Raw genomic sequence first — 18,583 nt, 5'->3', positions numbered from 1 at the left:
ATACAACATCAAAAGCCCAAGCAACCAAAACAAAAACCACCACCAAAAAAAAAAAATAGAAAACTGGACTTCATCAAAATTAAAATCCTACGCTGCAAATGACATCATCAAGAAAGTGAAAAGGCAACTCACAGAATGGGGGGAAAAGTCTGCAAATAATATATCTTATAAGAGACATGCATAAAGGAGAAGCTTTAACTGCATCTTAAAAACAGAATTTAGGCTAAAAGAAAAAAGAAGGGTATTCCAAAAAAAGGGGAGATCGCATGAATATGAATACTATCATATTCATATGGAAGATATTCATATGGAAGATTCATATGGGAGGGAAGAGAACACAGGCATTGGGGGCCAACAATGGAAATAAAAAATAAGACTGGAAGGAAGGTTAAAGCACAGACCATGAAGAACTACAAATACTGAGAAAGTTTGGACTTTACTTCTTCATAATGGTGGTGGGAGCATGGGAGGGTGTTACAATGGAGGCTACTGAGAGTGGGTTGTAACAATGAAAAATAAATTTTAAAGCAAAAGGGGCAAACTGTAAACCAGTCTTTTCTAAAAATCAGGCACAGGATGGACTGGATGGAGAAAAGAAGAGACTAGTCAGAAAGAGGCACTAAAACATGCATAAAAAATGCTCAAGTCAATGACAAATGCTTCCACCTTCTGAAATTAAAAAAATAAAAAGGAAATTAAAACCAAAGCAAACAGTAAAAACCAAGCACTGCTGGTAAAAGAAATGAAGGGACAGACGTGAGAGGCAATGCAAAAAGATAACTTGAGACTGAACGGATAGGTTTAAAATAGGAGTCTGGTATAGTTTTAATTAGTCCTATGGACAGACACTGAATACCAAGGTAAACCTGTAAAGAAAGCAAATGGTAGTGTAAAATTCCACTTCTTCCTAGAATGCAGAAAGCTGCAAAGAGTATTGCTCCCACCCTCACAACAAGAACAAGCCAGATAAGGAACAAAAACATAACCTTTCTTGAAATCAACATATCCTTTCCTTATATTTCAGATTATTTAATTTCCCCTAAAAAAAGGAACCTCCAATGAGAGAAAAGATATAAATAATGGCTCATCTGTGGCACAACATGAAAGGAAGAGACACAGGGAACCCTAACAAAAGTAAAAAGTATTCAGCTAAAAATTTTTAATGAATGCTGATTACAAAACAACAAAAATCCATTTAAATATAAAAAAGAAATAGGTTAAAATCAAAATGAAGGTAAACGATACACATTGTAAAGAGTGATCACAAGAAAAGTGGAATGGATATGTGGACACTGCAGAACAAAAGATATAAATTTGGATAAAAAAGCACATTACATAATGATAAAGGTACCAATTTACCTAAAAGGCATAAAAATTCTAAACTTGTATGTACCCAAGGATAAAGCTTTAAAATACACTAATAAAGGCCAGGCACAGTGGCTCACGCCTGTAATGCCAGCACTTTGGGAGGCCGAGGAGGGCAGATCATGAGGTCAGGAGTTCGAGACCAGCCTGACCAACACAGTGAAACCCCGTCTCTACTAAAAATACAAAAATTAGCTGGGTGTGGTGGCGCATGCCTATAATCCCAGCTACTCGGGAGGCTGAGGCAGGAGAATCGCTTGGACCCGGGAGGCGGAGGTTGCAGTGAGCCGAGATCGTGCCACGCACTCCAGCCTGGGCGACAGAGCAAGACTCCATCTCAAAATAAAATAAAATAAAAAATACATTAATAAAAAACAGAATTTAAAAGGGCCATTCTAATTATAGTTGGAGGCTTCATATTTCTCCCTCAATAATTAGTAAAACACATAGAAAGAAAATCAGTAAGGATATGGATGATCTACTGTACCTTTTCTATGTATAGATATACAAATACTTACCATTGTGTTACAATTGCCTACAATGTTCAGTACAGTAACATGCTGTACACATTTGCAGACTAGGAGCAACATGCTATATACCACACAGCATAGGTGTGTCATAGGCTATACCATCCAGGTTTGTGTAAGTACATGCTATGATGTTCACACAACGATGAAATCACCTAATGACGCATTTCTCAGATGTGTTCCCATTGTTAAGCAACACATGACTGTATTTATTTAAAATATAACCACCATATCACAAAAATAAGTAAGTGGTTCTATCAAGAGCAATATATCCCAAAGCTCTTTGAGATATGTATATCATACATTTCATATACATATATATGTATGTATAACAAAAAGCCTATGAGGTTCACATTCAGGCATTATTTCTGCCTTACAGGTGTGCAAACTGAGACTCACAGAATTAACCAATTTGCCTAAAATCATATAGCTACAATATAATTACAACCGAAGTTTTCTGCCTTGAGGTCCAAGGCATTTTCCATTCTACCACACTACCAATCAAGATGCAGAAAGTAAACCAAAATTCTAACAGCTGATTCACCTTAAGTCACAATATGAACAGCACCTTAGCCAATTTCTTAATGGAAAGTCCTATTCATATGCTATAATCAGCATAAATACAATCTAACCTTATGAACAAAGCTAATCTTTATTATTACACTTTACTAAACATTTATTTTAAAAAAAGAAAACACTTTTCTAGACAAAATACCACAAACTTTTCCTTTAAAGGGATTAATATATGCTTTCATGTATGCATAAACAACTTTTCTGATGCTAGAGTACTTAAAAATAAGAATTTTAACAAACATTACTACATCAAAATCACTACAATGCATTTAAAATTGTAACCATTTTAACTGATATCCTAAGTTCTCCTAAAAAAAATACATTAATGATAAAATTTTCTGGGGTATTTCTTAAGTAAAATTATTCTGTTTGCAAGACCTAATATACACACTCATTGACTCTAATAAGAGCTTTATATGCATTAATTTATTTAATCTGCACATAACTCCAAGATCCAGAAATTATTGTCAGTCCCTTTTACAGGTAAGAAAACTAAGGCTTGAAAATTGTAGATAACATGTTCAAGATAATGGAGTTCGGACATGGTATATCTGTTTGACTCTTAATCCTTGCTCTTAACTCATCCTCTATCCCAATAAACATCACCTACTTTCTATTGTTAAAAAGGGTTTCCTTTTTGACAATATTCCTCCTCTTGTTTCAAAGAAGACAGACAACTGCCACTAGAATAGCTGCACTGGAAACACATTTATTCTGTCATTACATTTGCTTCTTAGAACACACTGTATCACATTCTCCCTTAGATATTATTATATAAATGAAGGTTAAATTCTCAGGCCAACCCTCAAAAACGTAACTCTAACTTAAAATCATATTTCAAGGAAAAGTCTGTTGATTTACAACAGGACAACAGGACATCATCTTCCATCATACCCTTCAAAAGCACACCTCAAATCCCAAAAATAACATGAAATTCCTTTCTTACCTTCCTCCAGTACCTAGCCATAGATAATTTCACACATCCTAGTCCCCATCATGAGCTCCATTAGGAAATAAGATTCAAACTGGGCCAGTTCCCAGGGAAGGTAGAGACAAAGCCAGGATGAAAAAGGGTAATAAAGCAGTAACATTTGCTTATATATGTATTCAATTCTGAAGCTCAAAAGAGCCTCTACTGTTAAAACTATTATTGTTATAGTTTAGTACAAAAAAAATAAGTTATGTGAACTAGGCTGGAAACCTAACTACTATATCAAACTTGCAAACAGATTTGGAACACAATGCACTTATAAATTGAAAACTACAGTATGTATATTCACTAATGCTCTTTATAATCAGCTATCCCTTCCAAAATTTCTGAACACTAAAAATCTAGTATTTTAGGAAGAGAAAAGTGAAGGAGCTCTGATCCCATTTAATTGTATATGCACAAAAACAGCTTTGTACATGAAGTACCCAAGTCAGTTAAAATATACATTAGATGCCTGGGGATTATAATACCCAAGTCATACATTCAAGATACTTCAGTATTCCTCTCTTTTTACATAAGAAATGTGAGACTATGTTCAATTCTTTGGAAATCATGACACTTGTTTTCTCCTTTTTACTGCCAGAGATTTTATTTAATGGTTTTAAACAATTTTCTTATGGGACATACATAAACACATGCCGCTGTGTTAATCAGATCAGTAAAAACAGATATATACTCTTATACTACTATGTTGAGAAAGTAAATTCATTAAAAGTATCTGTCTGAAGTGTAATCTAGCAATAATCATCAAGAGTCATAAAAATGTTCATAGCTTTTGATTTAGTAATTCAACTTATAAGAATTTATTCTAATAAAATAATCAGAGATTCATTCATTAATTTATTTAACAAGTTATCAAGGACTCACTTTGTGCCAGGCATTATTCTTACGAATACAAATGTTTATTACATTATTTTATAGCATCAAAAAGTTGGAAAAAACCCAAATATCCAGTAAGAGTTAACAAATTAAAATACATCTAATAGCTAAAATATTATACTATCACTAGAAACTATATTACAAAAAAACTTTAATAAGAAAATGCTCATATGAGAAAAAAACAGGAAAATGCAAAACTATGTGTAACTACATGTAACTATACATAACTACATGTATAATCTCAAATTTATATTTGAGATCTTATTTCCTAGGGACCTTGGTCAAGTTACTCAACCTCACTCTACTCAGTGTCTTCATCTGTTAAATGAACATTTCACATTTTACACATTAAAAAAAGATTTTATATTTCATATCTCAATGATTTTTAAATGAGTTATTCGTAGATTTGTAAAGTTCTGGGTTTTTTTTTTTTTTTTTTTTTTGAGATGGAGTCTTCTCTGTTGCCTAGTCTGGAGTGCAGTGGCATGATCACGGCTCACTGCAACCTCTGCCTCCCAGGTTCAAGCAATTCTCCTGCCTCACCCTCCCAAGTAGCTGAGATTACAGGCATCTGCTACCATGCCTGGCTAATTTTTGTATTTTTAGTAGAGATGGGGTTTCACCATGTTGGCCAGGCTGGTCTAGAACTCCTGACCTCAAGTGATCACCTGCCTGGGCCTCCCAAAGTGCTGGGATTACAGGTTTTAGCCACCACGCCCAGCCTTATTTTTATTTATTTTTTTTTTTGCAACAGGGTCTTCCTGTGTTGCCCAGGCTGGAGTGCAGTGGTGCAATCTTGGCTTACTGTAACCTCCCCCTCCCAGGTTCAAGTGATCGTCCCACCTCAGCCTCCCAAGTAGCTGGGACTATAGGCACACACCACCATGCCCGGCTATGTAAAATTCTTATACTATTGCCCCAGTACATATAAAACTCTAGTAATTATTTGCTCCTTTTATTAAACATATACATCTATAGTTACGCAAAGAAAAAATGAAAGGAATATATCAAAATATTTTCAAGATCCTGAATTCTAACAAAACTAATTCTGAGTCAGTCAGGAAATCTGAACACTGATTGCATATTAGAAGGTATAAAAATTATTTTATAAGGTATGGCGGTGTTTTTTTAAAAGTCCTTGTATCATAGTGAATAAAATATAACTAAGACCTGCTTTAAAATAGTTTGGTGGGAGGCATTTATGGAGGGATTTTTTTCAAACTTTTTTTTTTTTTTGAGACAGACTCTCGCTCTGTTGCCAGGCTGGAGTGCAGTGGCACGATCTCGGCTCACTGTAACCTCCACCTCCTGGGTTCAAGCAATTCTCCTGCCTCAGCTTCCCAAATAGCTGGGACTACAGGCGCACGCCACACCCTGCTAATTTTTTTTTTTTTTTTTGTATTTTAGTAGAGACAGGGTTTCACCATGTTGCCCAGGCTGGTCTCGAACTCCTGAGCTCAGGCAATCCACCCGCCTCAGCCTCCCAAAGTGGTAGGATTACAGGCATGAACCACCGTGCCCGGCCTCAAACATTTTTAATGTTAGCAGAGGTAAATTTCCTCTGGGTAATGGAATTATTATTAGCTTTTATTGTCTTTATATTTTTCTATCTTTCAATTTTTGTATAGTGATTTGAAGTTGTTTTTAAAATGAGAAAAAAAAATTTCAAAACATTTTAAGAAAATCCTTACCAATACTCCATCCACAGATGAAACTTTCTCCCAAGTTAACCAAGCTCTCTCTCTGACATGATCTGGTATCTTTAATTTCTGACATAACGCAGTAAAATCAGGTTCTTCTGTTTCTTCAAACTCAAGCCTACCAAATGAAAATAATCATATAATTGGCATATACTTATAAATCAAATTGATTCAGTACACACTTGTTTCAATAGTTTGCACATAACACTACTGTGAAAAAGAACATTATTAAATACTTTAAGATCTTATTTTATCTTAGAAAAAAATTACACTTCAAATTTAAACATATGATTATCTTTTTCATGGTCATTCCAAAATAAGGATACCACACAGTGAAAAATATTTGCTTGCATGGTAAGTCAAATATACTTCAAAGCAGCAAAACACTTCTGTGAAGGAAAGTAAATGTAATAGCTAAAGCTGTTTGGGAAAATAGGATAAAGATAACAACAAAAAGATAAAAACCCATAGATAATACTATACAATTCAACACCAGTGACTTTGTTAAACTGTAGTCTTCTCTTATCAACGTTTCATATATCTCTCTACCTACTAGCACATCTTACATGATGCGACTGCTTATTTTTGTCCTTTCCCCTTAACAAAGACAAGCATTTAATAAATTCTTGTTGGCTAATTCATTTTCATTCATCTAATTTCTATGTGTTATCTACTAATAAGAATAGTATGAAGAATAATTAATAATTTTTGAGTATTTACTATGATCCTGTAGAAAGTACCTTAAACATATGGTTTCACTGAATCCCGACATCAGCCCTTTTAGATAAGTATTCTCATCTGTAAAAGTAGACATTTACAGATGTCTGTCAAATCAGAGAAGTTAAAGAACTTACCTGAGGTCTCAGCCAGTAAGAGGTAAACCACCATGTGAGCCCAACAGTCTAACTCTATAATCCATGCCCTTGACCACTATTCTAGACTGCCAATTCCTCCTTCAAAACATAATTAGTTTTTGTTTTTTTTTTCTTGTTTTGAAATAGGGTTTCACTCTGTCATCCAGGCTGGGGTGCAGTGGTGAAATCATGGCTCACTGCAGTCTCAAACTCCTGGGCTCAAGGGATCCTCCCACCTCAGCCTCCTGAGTAGATGAGCCTACAGGTGTGCCACAGCAACTGGCTAATTTTTTAAAATTTGTTTTAGAGACAGGGTCTTGTTTTGTTGCCCAGGCTGCCCTCAAACTCCTGGCCTCAAGCAATCTTCCCATCTTGGCCTCCCAAAGTGCTGGCATTACAGGCGTGAGCCAACATGCCTGGTCAGCTTTTTTGTTTTTTTAAAGACTGGGGTCTTGCTTTGTTGCCCAGGCTGGCCTCCAACTCCCAAGCTCATGTGATCCTCCTGCCTCAGCCTCCTGAGTAGCATGGACTACAGGTATGCGCCATCACACCCAGCTCGAAACATGATTAACCTTTGATTATTTCAACAATGAATGTGGTATGCTGTTCCTAGTGACAGTTTCCCTTCCAGCTACATTACTTAGGCCAGAGATAAGGCAACAGAAATAAGATCTCAACTCTCAAATCAGGAATGGAATCTGTCACTGGAAGTGCAGTTGGACTGAGCCTTGATTCCATCTCCAGGCAAGGTGCTCAGCATCAGGCTGCATGGCAGTGGTTCCACCCTTGCTGGTTAATTTATAGAGTTCAACTATCTATGTTAATGAAACCCTTTGTGGGTATGGATAATCAAGAACAGACTGTACCTTGTATGGTTTTGACTTATAAGAGAATTTTTTATAGTTCCATTACTTAAAATATATAAAATGAGTTAAAAAATGAAAGAAACAGTCCTCTTTTTTCCAAGCAGTGGCCAGAACGTCAATATTCCTGGTTACCCTACATTAGAGTATGCTTCCAAAGCTGTGTGCATAACATGGAATTCTTTAGAGTAGCCATTACTGCATTTTCCCAAGGGAAATTTGCAAGAATTGGATACATCAGAATTTAATCAGAAACTAAAGTCATGTCTTTTCCCGGAACATGCCCCAGACGTGGTTTTTAGTTTTTTGTTGTTGTTATTTTGGTTTTTTAACGAATATGGTTTTTAACTGACCTATAAGACAGTCCATTTAAATATATAAATTTTTAATAGCCTTCCAGGGGCCATTTCCTAAATCCCACTTCAATCTTTTCTGCCGTGAATTGTTAGTGTATACCGAGTGGAAAGAAATGGGTGAGGGTGAAAGGATTTGGTGATAGACAAGAATGGGAGAGAAAATAGTGAAAAACAGAAACAAGTCCCATTCCCTCTGCAATGAACTTGTCTCAAAGTAGAACCAGTGCTGACAATAATGACAATTACACTCTTTCAGTCATAGCTATTTAACCATAAAGTAGAAAAATCAAGAAAAGTAAGATGTTGTAATACAATAAATACTTCCCTTCAAGATCTAGTGCATTCGTATGGACTTGCTTAAATTTAGATTCCACTTAATAAGGGAAAACGAAAATTTCCATTTGCGCACAGAACCACTAATTTTGTGCCAAAAACAAAGGCAAAAAGAGGGGACACCAGGATCCTTGCTGGTTCAAAGTCAAAAGGCAAAATGGAAGAAATAATGAGACAAGCTGAAGCCGACTAACACGCAAGAAGAGTTCATCAAACAGGAAAAAAAAAAGTTTAGAAACTTTCAAGCATTTCTGGTAAATGTCTCATGAAAGTTTTGCCCATGTATCGTTCCTCTAAAGAGTTACGCTCCATCAATCACTACAGATGGCTTTGAGTCCCCAAGGCCTCGATGCATTATTGTTCTAAGGAAACGCCGCAAAGCTCCTGAGCCGAGTATCCTGTGGGCAATGGACACTCAGGACCCTGCGCTTCTTGTCCAAGGCTTTCTGGTCGGCCTCTCCCACGAATGGACTTCAGATGCAGTGCACGCCCGGAAGAAAATACTTCCCAACTGTTGCATCGCGTGAACCAAAACAGAAAGACAGACGACCACCGGAGTACTCCAATTCTCCGGTGAAAAACTCTCCCACAGACACCATTTTTGTATTTTTATTTTTCATTTTTTGCGTCTGATGGACGCTCGCAACGACCCTCTGCCTCCGAGCCTCACAAGAGGGAACTGCACCTGTCACTTCGCTCAGGACCCTAGCCCTACCCGCCCGACACCTGTCAAGTTGAAGCCGAGACCCCTCGCCCAAGAACCCAGAATCCTGTCACCATTCTGCAGACGCTCCGCGGTGGCGGGGTCAGGGAGGGCGCCTCCTCCCGCCGGGACCCGGCCCCTGGCGAGGACGCGTCCCCGCCGAGCCGCCTTGGCGCCCGCCCTACGCACACCCGGGGCGCCCTTCCCGCGTGAGGCGACGGCGGCTCTGCTCGCTCACCTGACGAGAGGCAGGTCCTCCGGGCCGCTGTCCTGCTCTGGGTCCTCCTCAGGAGGGGGCGGCGGCGGCGGTGCCGGGGGTTCCGCGGCGGCAGCGGCGGCGGTGGCGGCCGTTTTTCGGGGGGTTTTGGGCGGCATGACGCCTTTCCGCGGCGGGAGCCAGCGAGCTGTGGAGGAGCGCCGGGGAGGACGACGCGCGCGCACGTCGGGGCACGCCCCGTCCTCTCCCGACTCCCGTTACAAAAATAATTTCAACGTCCCCTGAGAAAAACCGGACGCGCACTCCCCCGCCCGGCAACTGAGCGCCGCGTCCAACCGCGGGAAAACGTCACTTCCGCCCGCGGCGTCACGTCCGCGAGGCTCCCGGGCCCGCCGGCGTCTGTGGGGAACTGGGGCGCTGGTCGGTGCGCGGGCTGGGACGCTAAGTCATGAGGAATTAAACTGGGAAACCTGGCGTGGGTCCAGGCGCCTTCCAGGAGGCATCCGGCGCGGCCCGGACGTGCTTCTACCCAGAACCACCCCCTCCAGGCCGGGGTGCACTTAACGGGGCTATACAAAGAGTCTGGTGGGTGACTGTGGGCCTCATCCCTATCCCGGGGTCTGATAGGGAAGACTCTCGGGCCCCGCAGGGAATATCTGGCTAGTGCACCCTCGGCGGGAGCGCCACTCTCCCTCCTTGGGCGGCGCCCCCCTTCTCATCCCGCCCAATCCGTTTTGCAAAGTCGGCCAAAACAAAAACAAACTTGGAGCGCTGATAGGTGCGGAACTTTACCAGTCACTTAGAAGATAGAAAATGTTAGACACTTGCTGGCCTTTTGGGATCACTGGTTAGGGAAAGGAAGGGAGGGAGCTGTGGGGAATGAACGGATAGTAGTGTAATAAAGGATTGTAGTGGTGTAAGAACGGGAAGCACCGTGGAAACGTCTGAGGAAGATTTTCAGGGGAGCAGTAGCTGTTGAATAGAAGTTTGTCAGGCAGGCCTGACATTTACTATGTACCAGGAACTGTGCTGGCCACCTTACATAATTGTCTTATTTAATCCCCAGAAACAGCCTTTTTTTTCTTTTTCTTTCTTTCTTTTTTTTTTTTTTTTTTTTTTTTACTTTAAGTTCCGGGATACAAGTGCAGAACGTGTAGGTTTGTTACATAGGCATACGTATGCCATGGAGGTTTGCTGCACCTATCAACCCGTCATCTAGGTTTTAAGCCTTGCATGCATTAGCTAAGAAACAGCGCTTTCCAATGGGTAGTATTAGCTAGTCTACGTTGCAGATGAGGAAACAGGCTCAGAGGAGTTAATTTGTCCAATACCAGGGCCGATGGGTAGCAGAGAATTTGAACTCGATTCTATTTGATTCCACTTGTCCATTATATTATGTTGATGAAAAAAACAGTGACAGAGAAGGAGCATGTGCAAAGGCACAAAGACATCAGAAAAGAGCTTGCTGGGACTACTACCATCAAACATTGGCTTAAAGCTGTTATCACTTCTGTGTCTTGGTATTTGTACCAATAGATTATCTAGTTTGAATACATTTTTTTTTTCTCTTTGGCAGACACTGTTATTGCCCATCTGAACTCGTCAACTGAGAAGGAATGAGATGGTTTATGCTGTGAATAAAATACAGTTGTGCTGTGATGTAAATCCCCTCATCCTGGAGCAGCTGAGCAAGGTCTAAGGCAGGAAGAACCTTCAAGCAGGTCATGGCTGTAAGCCTCCTGAGTTTATCCCAGCAAGTTGTATAAGGGATTATCTTTTTATCTGCATATTATGACATATGTGAGGATGTGTAAAGGTTTGGCAAGCACTGGCCTACTCAACAGCCAGTCCTACCTAACTGCAGAAATCTTTCTTGTGGGCAAATGTCAGGAGATAGGGCCCAGGCCCAGGTCCAGCTACAAAGAATGAATACAATTAAAGTGCTACTTCCATTCACCTCACCCCAGATTAGTTTAGGCAAGAGCTCAGGATGCAGTTTTGACATTTGAAAGATAAGGAGTAGTCTGCTGGGAGCCTGATAAATTGAAACACAGGGATGGCACAGTTCTAAATATTATTAAATAATAGTAATAATATTAAGTATTACTGAGGATGTGACACTTCTGATTGCTGCAGCCATTGTAACGTGAGGCAAGCCAACCTACAGAGAAGGTAGAAATGCTGATATTGGTGCAGGAGGAATTTCAAAAGAATCTGGATCCTCAGTGTTATAAATGAGCCTCTGATTTGGCCAGCCCTGGAGCTGACCTAAGCTGAGCTGAGGTTTTCACTTGTTTGCAACAGAAAGCATCATGACTGATAATGTTTCTCTTGTGCTTATCTTCAGGACAGAGACCAAATCTTGGGTATCATCGTTGCCTTAGTACCTAGCACAGTGTTACACACACAGTAAATGCTTGCTTACTAAAAGTAGGGATGGCAGGAAAGTGAAGGAAAGTTCTAGGAACTGAAGTAAACTCTCTTCATACATAGATATCACTTGCTTTATTTAAAACCAGTTTATCAACATCTAGATTACATTTATGTAATCTAGATTTATTTATTACCATATTACAATTATGATAAAGAGATTTCTCAATTTACAAAAGAATGTATATCTTGATCATGGATTAATTTAACTACACTCACTAGTATGTAAAATATATTTTCCTGCAGCCATAAAAAGGAATGAGATCATGTCCTTTGCAGGAACATGGATGGAGCCAGAAGCCTTTATCCTCAGCAAACGAACGCAGGAACAGAAAACCAAACACTGCATGTTCTCACTTATAAGTGGGAGCTAAACAATGAGAACACATGGACATGAAGAGGGGAACAACACACACTGGGGGATTACTTGAGGGTGTAGGGTGAGAGGACAGAAGATCAAAAAACTACATATCAGGTACTACACTTGTTACCTGGGTGGTGAAAAAATCTGTACACACCAAACCCCAGAGACACACAGTTTACCTATATAACAAACTTGCACATGTTTGTTATATAATAAACCTAAAATAATAGTTTGAAAAAAGTGTGGTGTATATATCATAATATATACACATAAATAGATATACACACACACACACACACACACACATACATACCATAAAATAGACCCAGGAAGGGGAACAACACACACTGGGGCCTGTAGCGGGGAAGGGTGGGGAGAGGGAGAGCATCAGGAGAGCTAATGGATGCTGGGCTTAATACCATGGTGATGGGTTGATCTGTGCAGCACACCACCATAGCACACATTTACCTGTGTAACAAACCTGCACATCCTACACATATACCTGGGAGCTTAAAAGTTGAAGGAAAAAATAATAAAATATATTTTCATCCACACAACTCAGAAGCAATTGAGTTCACCATCAAAATCTTTAGTTTTCTGTTGCATTACCAAAGAAGTATTAGAATTTCGGCAGAGTCTAGACCAGGTACGGTGGCTCACGCCTGTAATCCCAGCACTTTGGGAGGCCAAGGCGGGTGGATCACCTGAGGTCAGGAGTTTGAGACCAGCCTGGCAAACATGGTGAAACCACATCTCTACTGAAAATACGAAATTAGCTGAGTGTGGTGGCAGGTGCCTGTAATCCCAGCTACTCTGGAGGCTGAGGCAGGAGAATCACTTGAACCCAGGAGGCAGAGGTTGCAGTGAGCTGAGATCATGCCACTGCACTCCAGCCTAGGCGACAAGAGCAAGACCCCATCTCAAAAAAAAAATATATATATATATATATATTTCAGCAGAGTCTTAAAAAAATTCCCCCTGAACTTCTTGAAATTCATGGATCTCTTCCAACCTGCTTGGTAATTTTAAGAAGATTGCTGTAAGACTCCTACAAAAAATATATGTATTTCTTAGATTTTCTATCTAGAGAGGGAACTCTCTTCAGTTTGAGACTCCTTCAGTGATATTAAAATTTGGGGAAGGGTCTAAAAAGTCTTCATCGGTCTAAAAAGTCTTCCTTCAAAGTTTTTATACCCCCAAGCTACCACACTATTTCCATTTCTTAACCACCTAGCTTCTTAGAAGGGTAGTCCCCATTGGTTCTCTCTGCTTCCCCAATTTCTCAGCCTGCTGGCCCCTGGCTTTCTTTCACTACCACCAAGAGCCCCCTTCTGAAATCACTCTTTCAAATGTCACTGATGATAGTTGTCAATCCCATGGCTTCTTTTGGTCCTCAACCTACTTGACCTTTCTTGCAGTCAATATAGTTAACCACTTCCTCTTAAAAATTCCCTAGTCTTCCACAAATCTATGGTCTCCTTGTTCTCCTCCCTTGTTACTTCACAAATTCCTTCATTAGTTCTCTTTCTGCCAGTCCCTTCAATGCAAGTGTTCCCTAGAGTAATGCTACTCAAAGTGTAGTTCTTGGACCAGTGTCAGTCTGCGAACTGTTTGTGTTTAGTCCACAAGGAAATAAGTACAGAAATTAAAAGGATAAGTGCTTAGCAGTGTTTATATCAATTTGACATTTCAGGAATATCCAAGTGCATGATCATTGGACATTGCTTGTTAAACAGTTCAGGTATTCTTCAACCTGGTTCTTGAGTTGCAGGTGGCATGGTTGTGTCCCTGTCATATGCAATAGTACGATATTACAATGAGTAAAATTTCAAGGTTTGTCACCTGCAACCCAAGAGTAAAAATCTATGAAAATGTAAATATTTATTTAATTATATAACTTGTTATTTTTACAATCATTTTCATTTTTAATCAAGCCTATTTTTTGTAAATTCTTAGCTAAATTAGGGAAGTAAAATTTGTGTCATTTGTTTTTAACCCTAAATTATAGATGGCAAAACAATCCTTACTGTCCGATTTTGCCAATACAAGACACACATCAGTAATGTGTTAGTAATCATAGTAGTAAACTAAATGATGATCAGAGAAGTAATTCCAAAGAATTAAACAAATAGGAGTTTGTACTAATTTTACTCAGAAGTATAATCCCGTGTTATTGAGTTTGTAGCCATAACTCATAGTGAAGTGCTAAAATCATTACAGACTAATGAAACAATAAAGCCATCAAACTTAAAGGACATTTATATACAAAATATGAAAAAACTAATTATAAATTTGATAAAATATCTGAGTATTTTCTATCAAAACAAGCTCCACATGCAAGAAATTCATGGATCCAAAATCCGTTTATTTCATTGAAAGATAACTTGAGTGACAGTTTTTGAAACTGGCTACTGATGAAAGATTGAAGATGAATTTTGAAAATAACGCATTGTTTCCATCATTAAGGATAAAAGTTAAAAGTGATTATCCTGATATTGTTAAATTGCTTTAACTCTTCTTCTGTTCTCTTCAACATATTTTTGAGAGACTAGTTTTTCTACGACTAGTGTTGTTAAAATAAAATATAAAAACAATTTAGATATACATCATCTCCTGCAAGTAGCATGTCACCAATCCAACCTAGATTAGATAATTTAACAAGCAAAGAGCCCACTCATTTGTCACATTAAAACTTCAAATATTAACATTCATGTTGTTTAGTGGGAAATTACTACTTCACTCCCAACTTTTTGTTAGTTGTTATGGCTGTGAAGTGATAAATATTAGGAGGATAATGGCAATTCTCTTTATTAATTATCTATCTGGACACTTTCAATAAGCAATGTACATTTTGTAATTTTTTCTTTTATTTATGTTTGTTCTGATAATTTTTATTGAAATGTAATTCTATTTCTGTTTAATCTAAAAAATGTGAGCTTGTACAATATTTGGTGTGCCTCTGTTTTCATTATAATTTTTTGCAATTTGTTTCTATTTTACATTCCAAAGTGTTAATATCAGTTCATGACAAACAGTTAATGAAAAAGAATGAAAAGTTCCTTCACAGATAGTGTGGGAAACACTGGTCTTCAAGTGTCTTCAATTCTCCTCTCTTCTTGCTCTATTTCAATCCCATGACTTAAATAACTTCCCATATGTGCATGTTAGATTCTTTCAGGTTTCAAGGAACAGAGACCTGTTCAGTTTATCTGAATTATTCAAGGTTAATAATAAGGTCTGGGAGGAAAAGTAAAGAAAACAAAAAAGAACCCCTGCTGTTCCACTCATGTATCTTTTCATCCCCCAGCAGCAGACTCCACTCCTTCCCGCCATTGTGAATATTATCATCTTCATCTTTTTATACTGTACTACTTCTGCTACACTGACCTTCTCTCCATGCCACCAAACCACACTCCTAAGTGCAGAGAATATGATTGATTCTCCTACTATACCAATTTCCATGAGCAGGACCAATTACATAATTTGCAGGGTCCAGACGAAAAAAAATGCAGAACTCCTCATTGAAAAATTACTAAGAATTTCAAGATGGTGGCAACAGAGCATTAAACCAACCACGGGGTCTTTCTAACATGGAGAACTAAGTGACTACACAGGCTACATGTCCACAAAGCCAGACAGTCTATGAAGGTAGGTCTATATCTGTTCTCCTAACCAGTGGGGCTGCATGCCTAACATGTGCCTGGCACATAGTAGACATTTGACAAATACTTTTCCAATGAATGACTCTAACAACCTCATTTTAACTTAATTACCTCCGTAAAGACCCTATCTCCAAATGCAGTTTCATTCTGAGGTACTGGGAGTTAAGACTTCAAAATATAAATTTGAGGGAAACAGTTCAGCCCATGACACCTGGGGCAAGAATGTTGGTGAGACTTTAAGCTCTCTTCTGATAAAGAGGCTAGATATTTCTCAAAACAGATGGGGAAGGAGATTAAATATTCAAACAAATCTAGCCATCACAAAGGCTCTGGCTCATTTCTGGGGTGGTGGGGCGGGTAACAGAGGTATAAAGATAACAGGCAGGCCTTTTAAAAAAAGAAAAAGTTAAAACATTTTCCATAACGTTTGTATTGATCCAGTATTCTCATGCCTTTAGTGCAGGCTCAACTCTGCCTGGCAGTGGCAAGGGCCAGGGCCAGTGACTGAAGCAACAAACTGCCAGATGACTGCAGCTCAAGCCAATGCACAAAGCCACTGCAACAAGAGAGGAAATTCTTCCATTTCCAAGTGTGTCGATTTCTCCCCATCAAGGAAAACAGCTAAGGCAATGTGTTGATATTTTCTTTGACCAAGTCATCAGGAGTCACATAGACATACAGCACTCAAGAAGTGGCTGTAACTAAAGGCACATCTCGTTCATCTACAACCCTTGTAATCCCAACCTTTGTCTGATGCACAAACCCTTCCCTAGTTCTCCCCACCACCACCACTGCACCTCCAAGTGGGGACAACGAATTGTTTCATTTGCATGTGGTTTTTCTCATCAAAAGTATCATTAACATGAGACAGCCCCAAACCAAGGAAACCAGAAGTGGGGTTTGTGCTTGGTCTTACTGAGAGCTTTCCCTACTTGACCAGACCCCAGCATTGTTCTAGATTTGTCTCTTGTGGGCTACAGGAATGCAAACATTTTGTAGTTTCCTCTTTTTTGTTTTCTTAATGGCTTGATGAGCCACACATGTTTCTCTAAATGCACTGATTTTAAATTCACACAATTTCTGCCAACTAAACTTAATGCATTTTCCTCCTCTTCTAATCAATAAGGGCTATCAGAATGTTTTGGGTGAAGATGAGTGGAAGGTAAGAAATTGTATACTGTGGGCCAGGTGTGGTGACTCACATCTGTAACCCCAGCACTTTGAGAGGCCAAGGCATGCAGATCGCTTGAGGCCAGGAGTTCAAGACCAGCCTGGCCAACATGGCGAAATCCTATCTGTACTAAAAATACAAAAATTACCCAGGCGTGATGGCTCATGCCTGTAGTCCCAGCCACTCAGGAGGCTAAGGCAAGAGAATCACTTGAACCCAGGAAGTGGAGTTTGCAGTGAGCTGAGATCACGCCACTGGACTCCAGCCTGGGCAACAGAGTGAGACTCTGTCTCAAAAAAAAAAAAAAAATTACATACTGTCGAGTATGACCTAAAAACATAGAGAGACTATATTTCAATAGTATGACAGGATTATGTTAGCTGCTAATAACAGAACCCAAAATAACAATAGATTAAATAAAAGATTAGTATCCCAGGTAAAAGTCTAGAGGTAGGAATTCTAGGACTAAGTGAAGGTTCTGCTCAGTGAAGTCCTCAGGGACACAGGCACCTTCAGCTCATAACTCTATCATCCCTGGAGGGTACTTAAGGGTCCAGGATGGCAGCCAAAAGTTGTACCTACGTTTTAAACAGCAGGGTGCTGGAAGGCATAAAGAAAAAGCCAGAGGCACACGCCTGTTCTCACTTAAGGAAAATTCCTGGAAACTGCCACAATACACCTTCGCTTACATCCCATTGATCAAAACGTGGATGCAAAGCCACACCTTACTGTGGGGTACAGGGAAAAAAAACTTTTTTTGAGAATCATGAGTTCATTAACAGAATTCAGGGATCTCTTAATACAGAAGCAAGGGAGAACAGCTGTTGGGGGACCACGGGAAGTCTCTGCTCTAAAGAACAATGTAAATACCTGGTGGTAGACTAACACTGATGGCCTACAATGAATCACACCTACTGACATTCATGCCTTTGTGCAGAGTTCCACACTGATGCTGGGCTTGGCCTTGTGACTTGTTTGGCCAATAGGATCTCAGCAAGCACCTTGATAAGTGCTTGTGCATTAGGGCTTGCTGTCCTGAAATCCAGGTGCCATGTAAGAAGTGTGGGTTAGTCCCTATGAAGATGACAGACCACATGGAGAAAGAGGCTGAGCCTATACCCACCCACCTACCAGAGAAGATCAGCAGAAGAACCAGTGAATCATTATTGCTTTAGTCATTAATTTGGGGGCAATTTGTTATACAGCGATAGATAAGTCGTACAGTACGTAGACAAATTTCTGCAGTTCATCGAGCATTAGCACCAAATAAGTATACAACAGTGTTTGGAGCACTAAAGAGAGTATAAAATATTGCTTAAAATTGTTTCCTTGGCCTCATGAAGCAGAAATCGGCTCTGATTAGCAACCAAAAAATGAGAATTTATTGGAAGAACACTAAATAGAATTAAACAAATGCCGAAAACCAAGATTCAAGAAGGGCAGTGTGGTAGACATACCAAGCAGTGTATATGTCACCTATAAGCCAAACAGCCTGGCCTAACTCCAGGGTCATTGACCACTTGTTTTCCCCAACTGCCACCATAGCAACCAACTGTATGGGCCCTGCCCAGAGACTACTGAAGCAACAGACTTTA

General features: G+C 39.5%; 1 protein-coding gene and 1 long non-coding RNA gene across 9 annotated transcripts in view; one reads left to right on the top strand and one right to left on the bottom strand.

Moving 5' to 3' along the window:
- Positions 1-9,721, bottom strand: part of RB1 (RB transcriptional corepressor 1) — a 170,876-nt gene extending 161,155 nt beyond the window's left edge. For 4 of the 7 annotated variants that reach the window (XM_509777.6, XM_063792510.1, XM_063792514.1 and 1 more), the window contains exons 1-2: positions 9,383-9,721; positions 6,027-6,153 (exon numbers count right to left, since the gene is read on the bottom strand). In XM_509777.6, the coding sequence (XP_509777.3) occupies positions 6,027-6,153; positions 9,383-9,519 (264 nt within the window). In that variant the 5' untranslated portion in view covers positions 9,520-9,721. The remainder of the gene's footprint in view (positions 1-6,026; positions 6,154-9,382) is intronic. The other 3 variants (XM_063792511.1, XM_063792515.1, XM_063792508.1) reach the window with 2 other exon arrangements.
- Positions 9,722-9,729: 8 nt separating this feature from the next.
- LOC101056985 (uncharacterized) lies at positions 9,730-16,933 on the top strand. Of its 2 annotated transcripts, none has more exons than XR_008538676.2 (4): positions 9,730-10,139; positions 10,938-11,091; positions 15,463-15,803; positions 16,276-16,933. It is a non-coding gene; the product is annotated as an uncharacterized LOC101056985 (long non-coding RNA). The 2 variants fall into 2 exon arrangements; XR_001708993.3 differs by having other exon boundaries at positions 9,765-9,946.
- Positions 16,934-18,583: the final 1,650 nt, after the last annotated feature.

Source organism: Pan troglodytes, chromosome 14 (assembly GCF_028858775.2).
Source record: "Pan troglodytes isolate AG18354 chromosome 14, NHGRI_mPanTro3-v2.0_pri, whole genome shotgun sequence".
Lineage (NCBI taxonomy): Eukaryota > Metazoa > Chordata > Mammalia > Primates > Hominidae > Pan > Pan troglodytes.
Note: the sequence above shows the minus strand (reverse complement) of the source record. Positions and strands in the feature narration are given on the sequence as shown.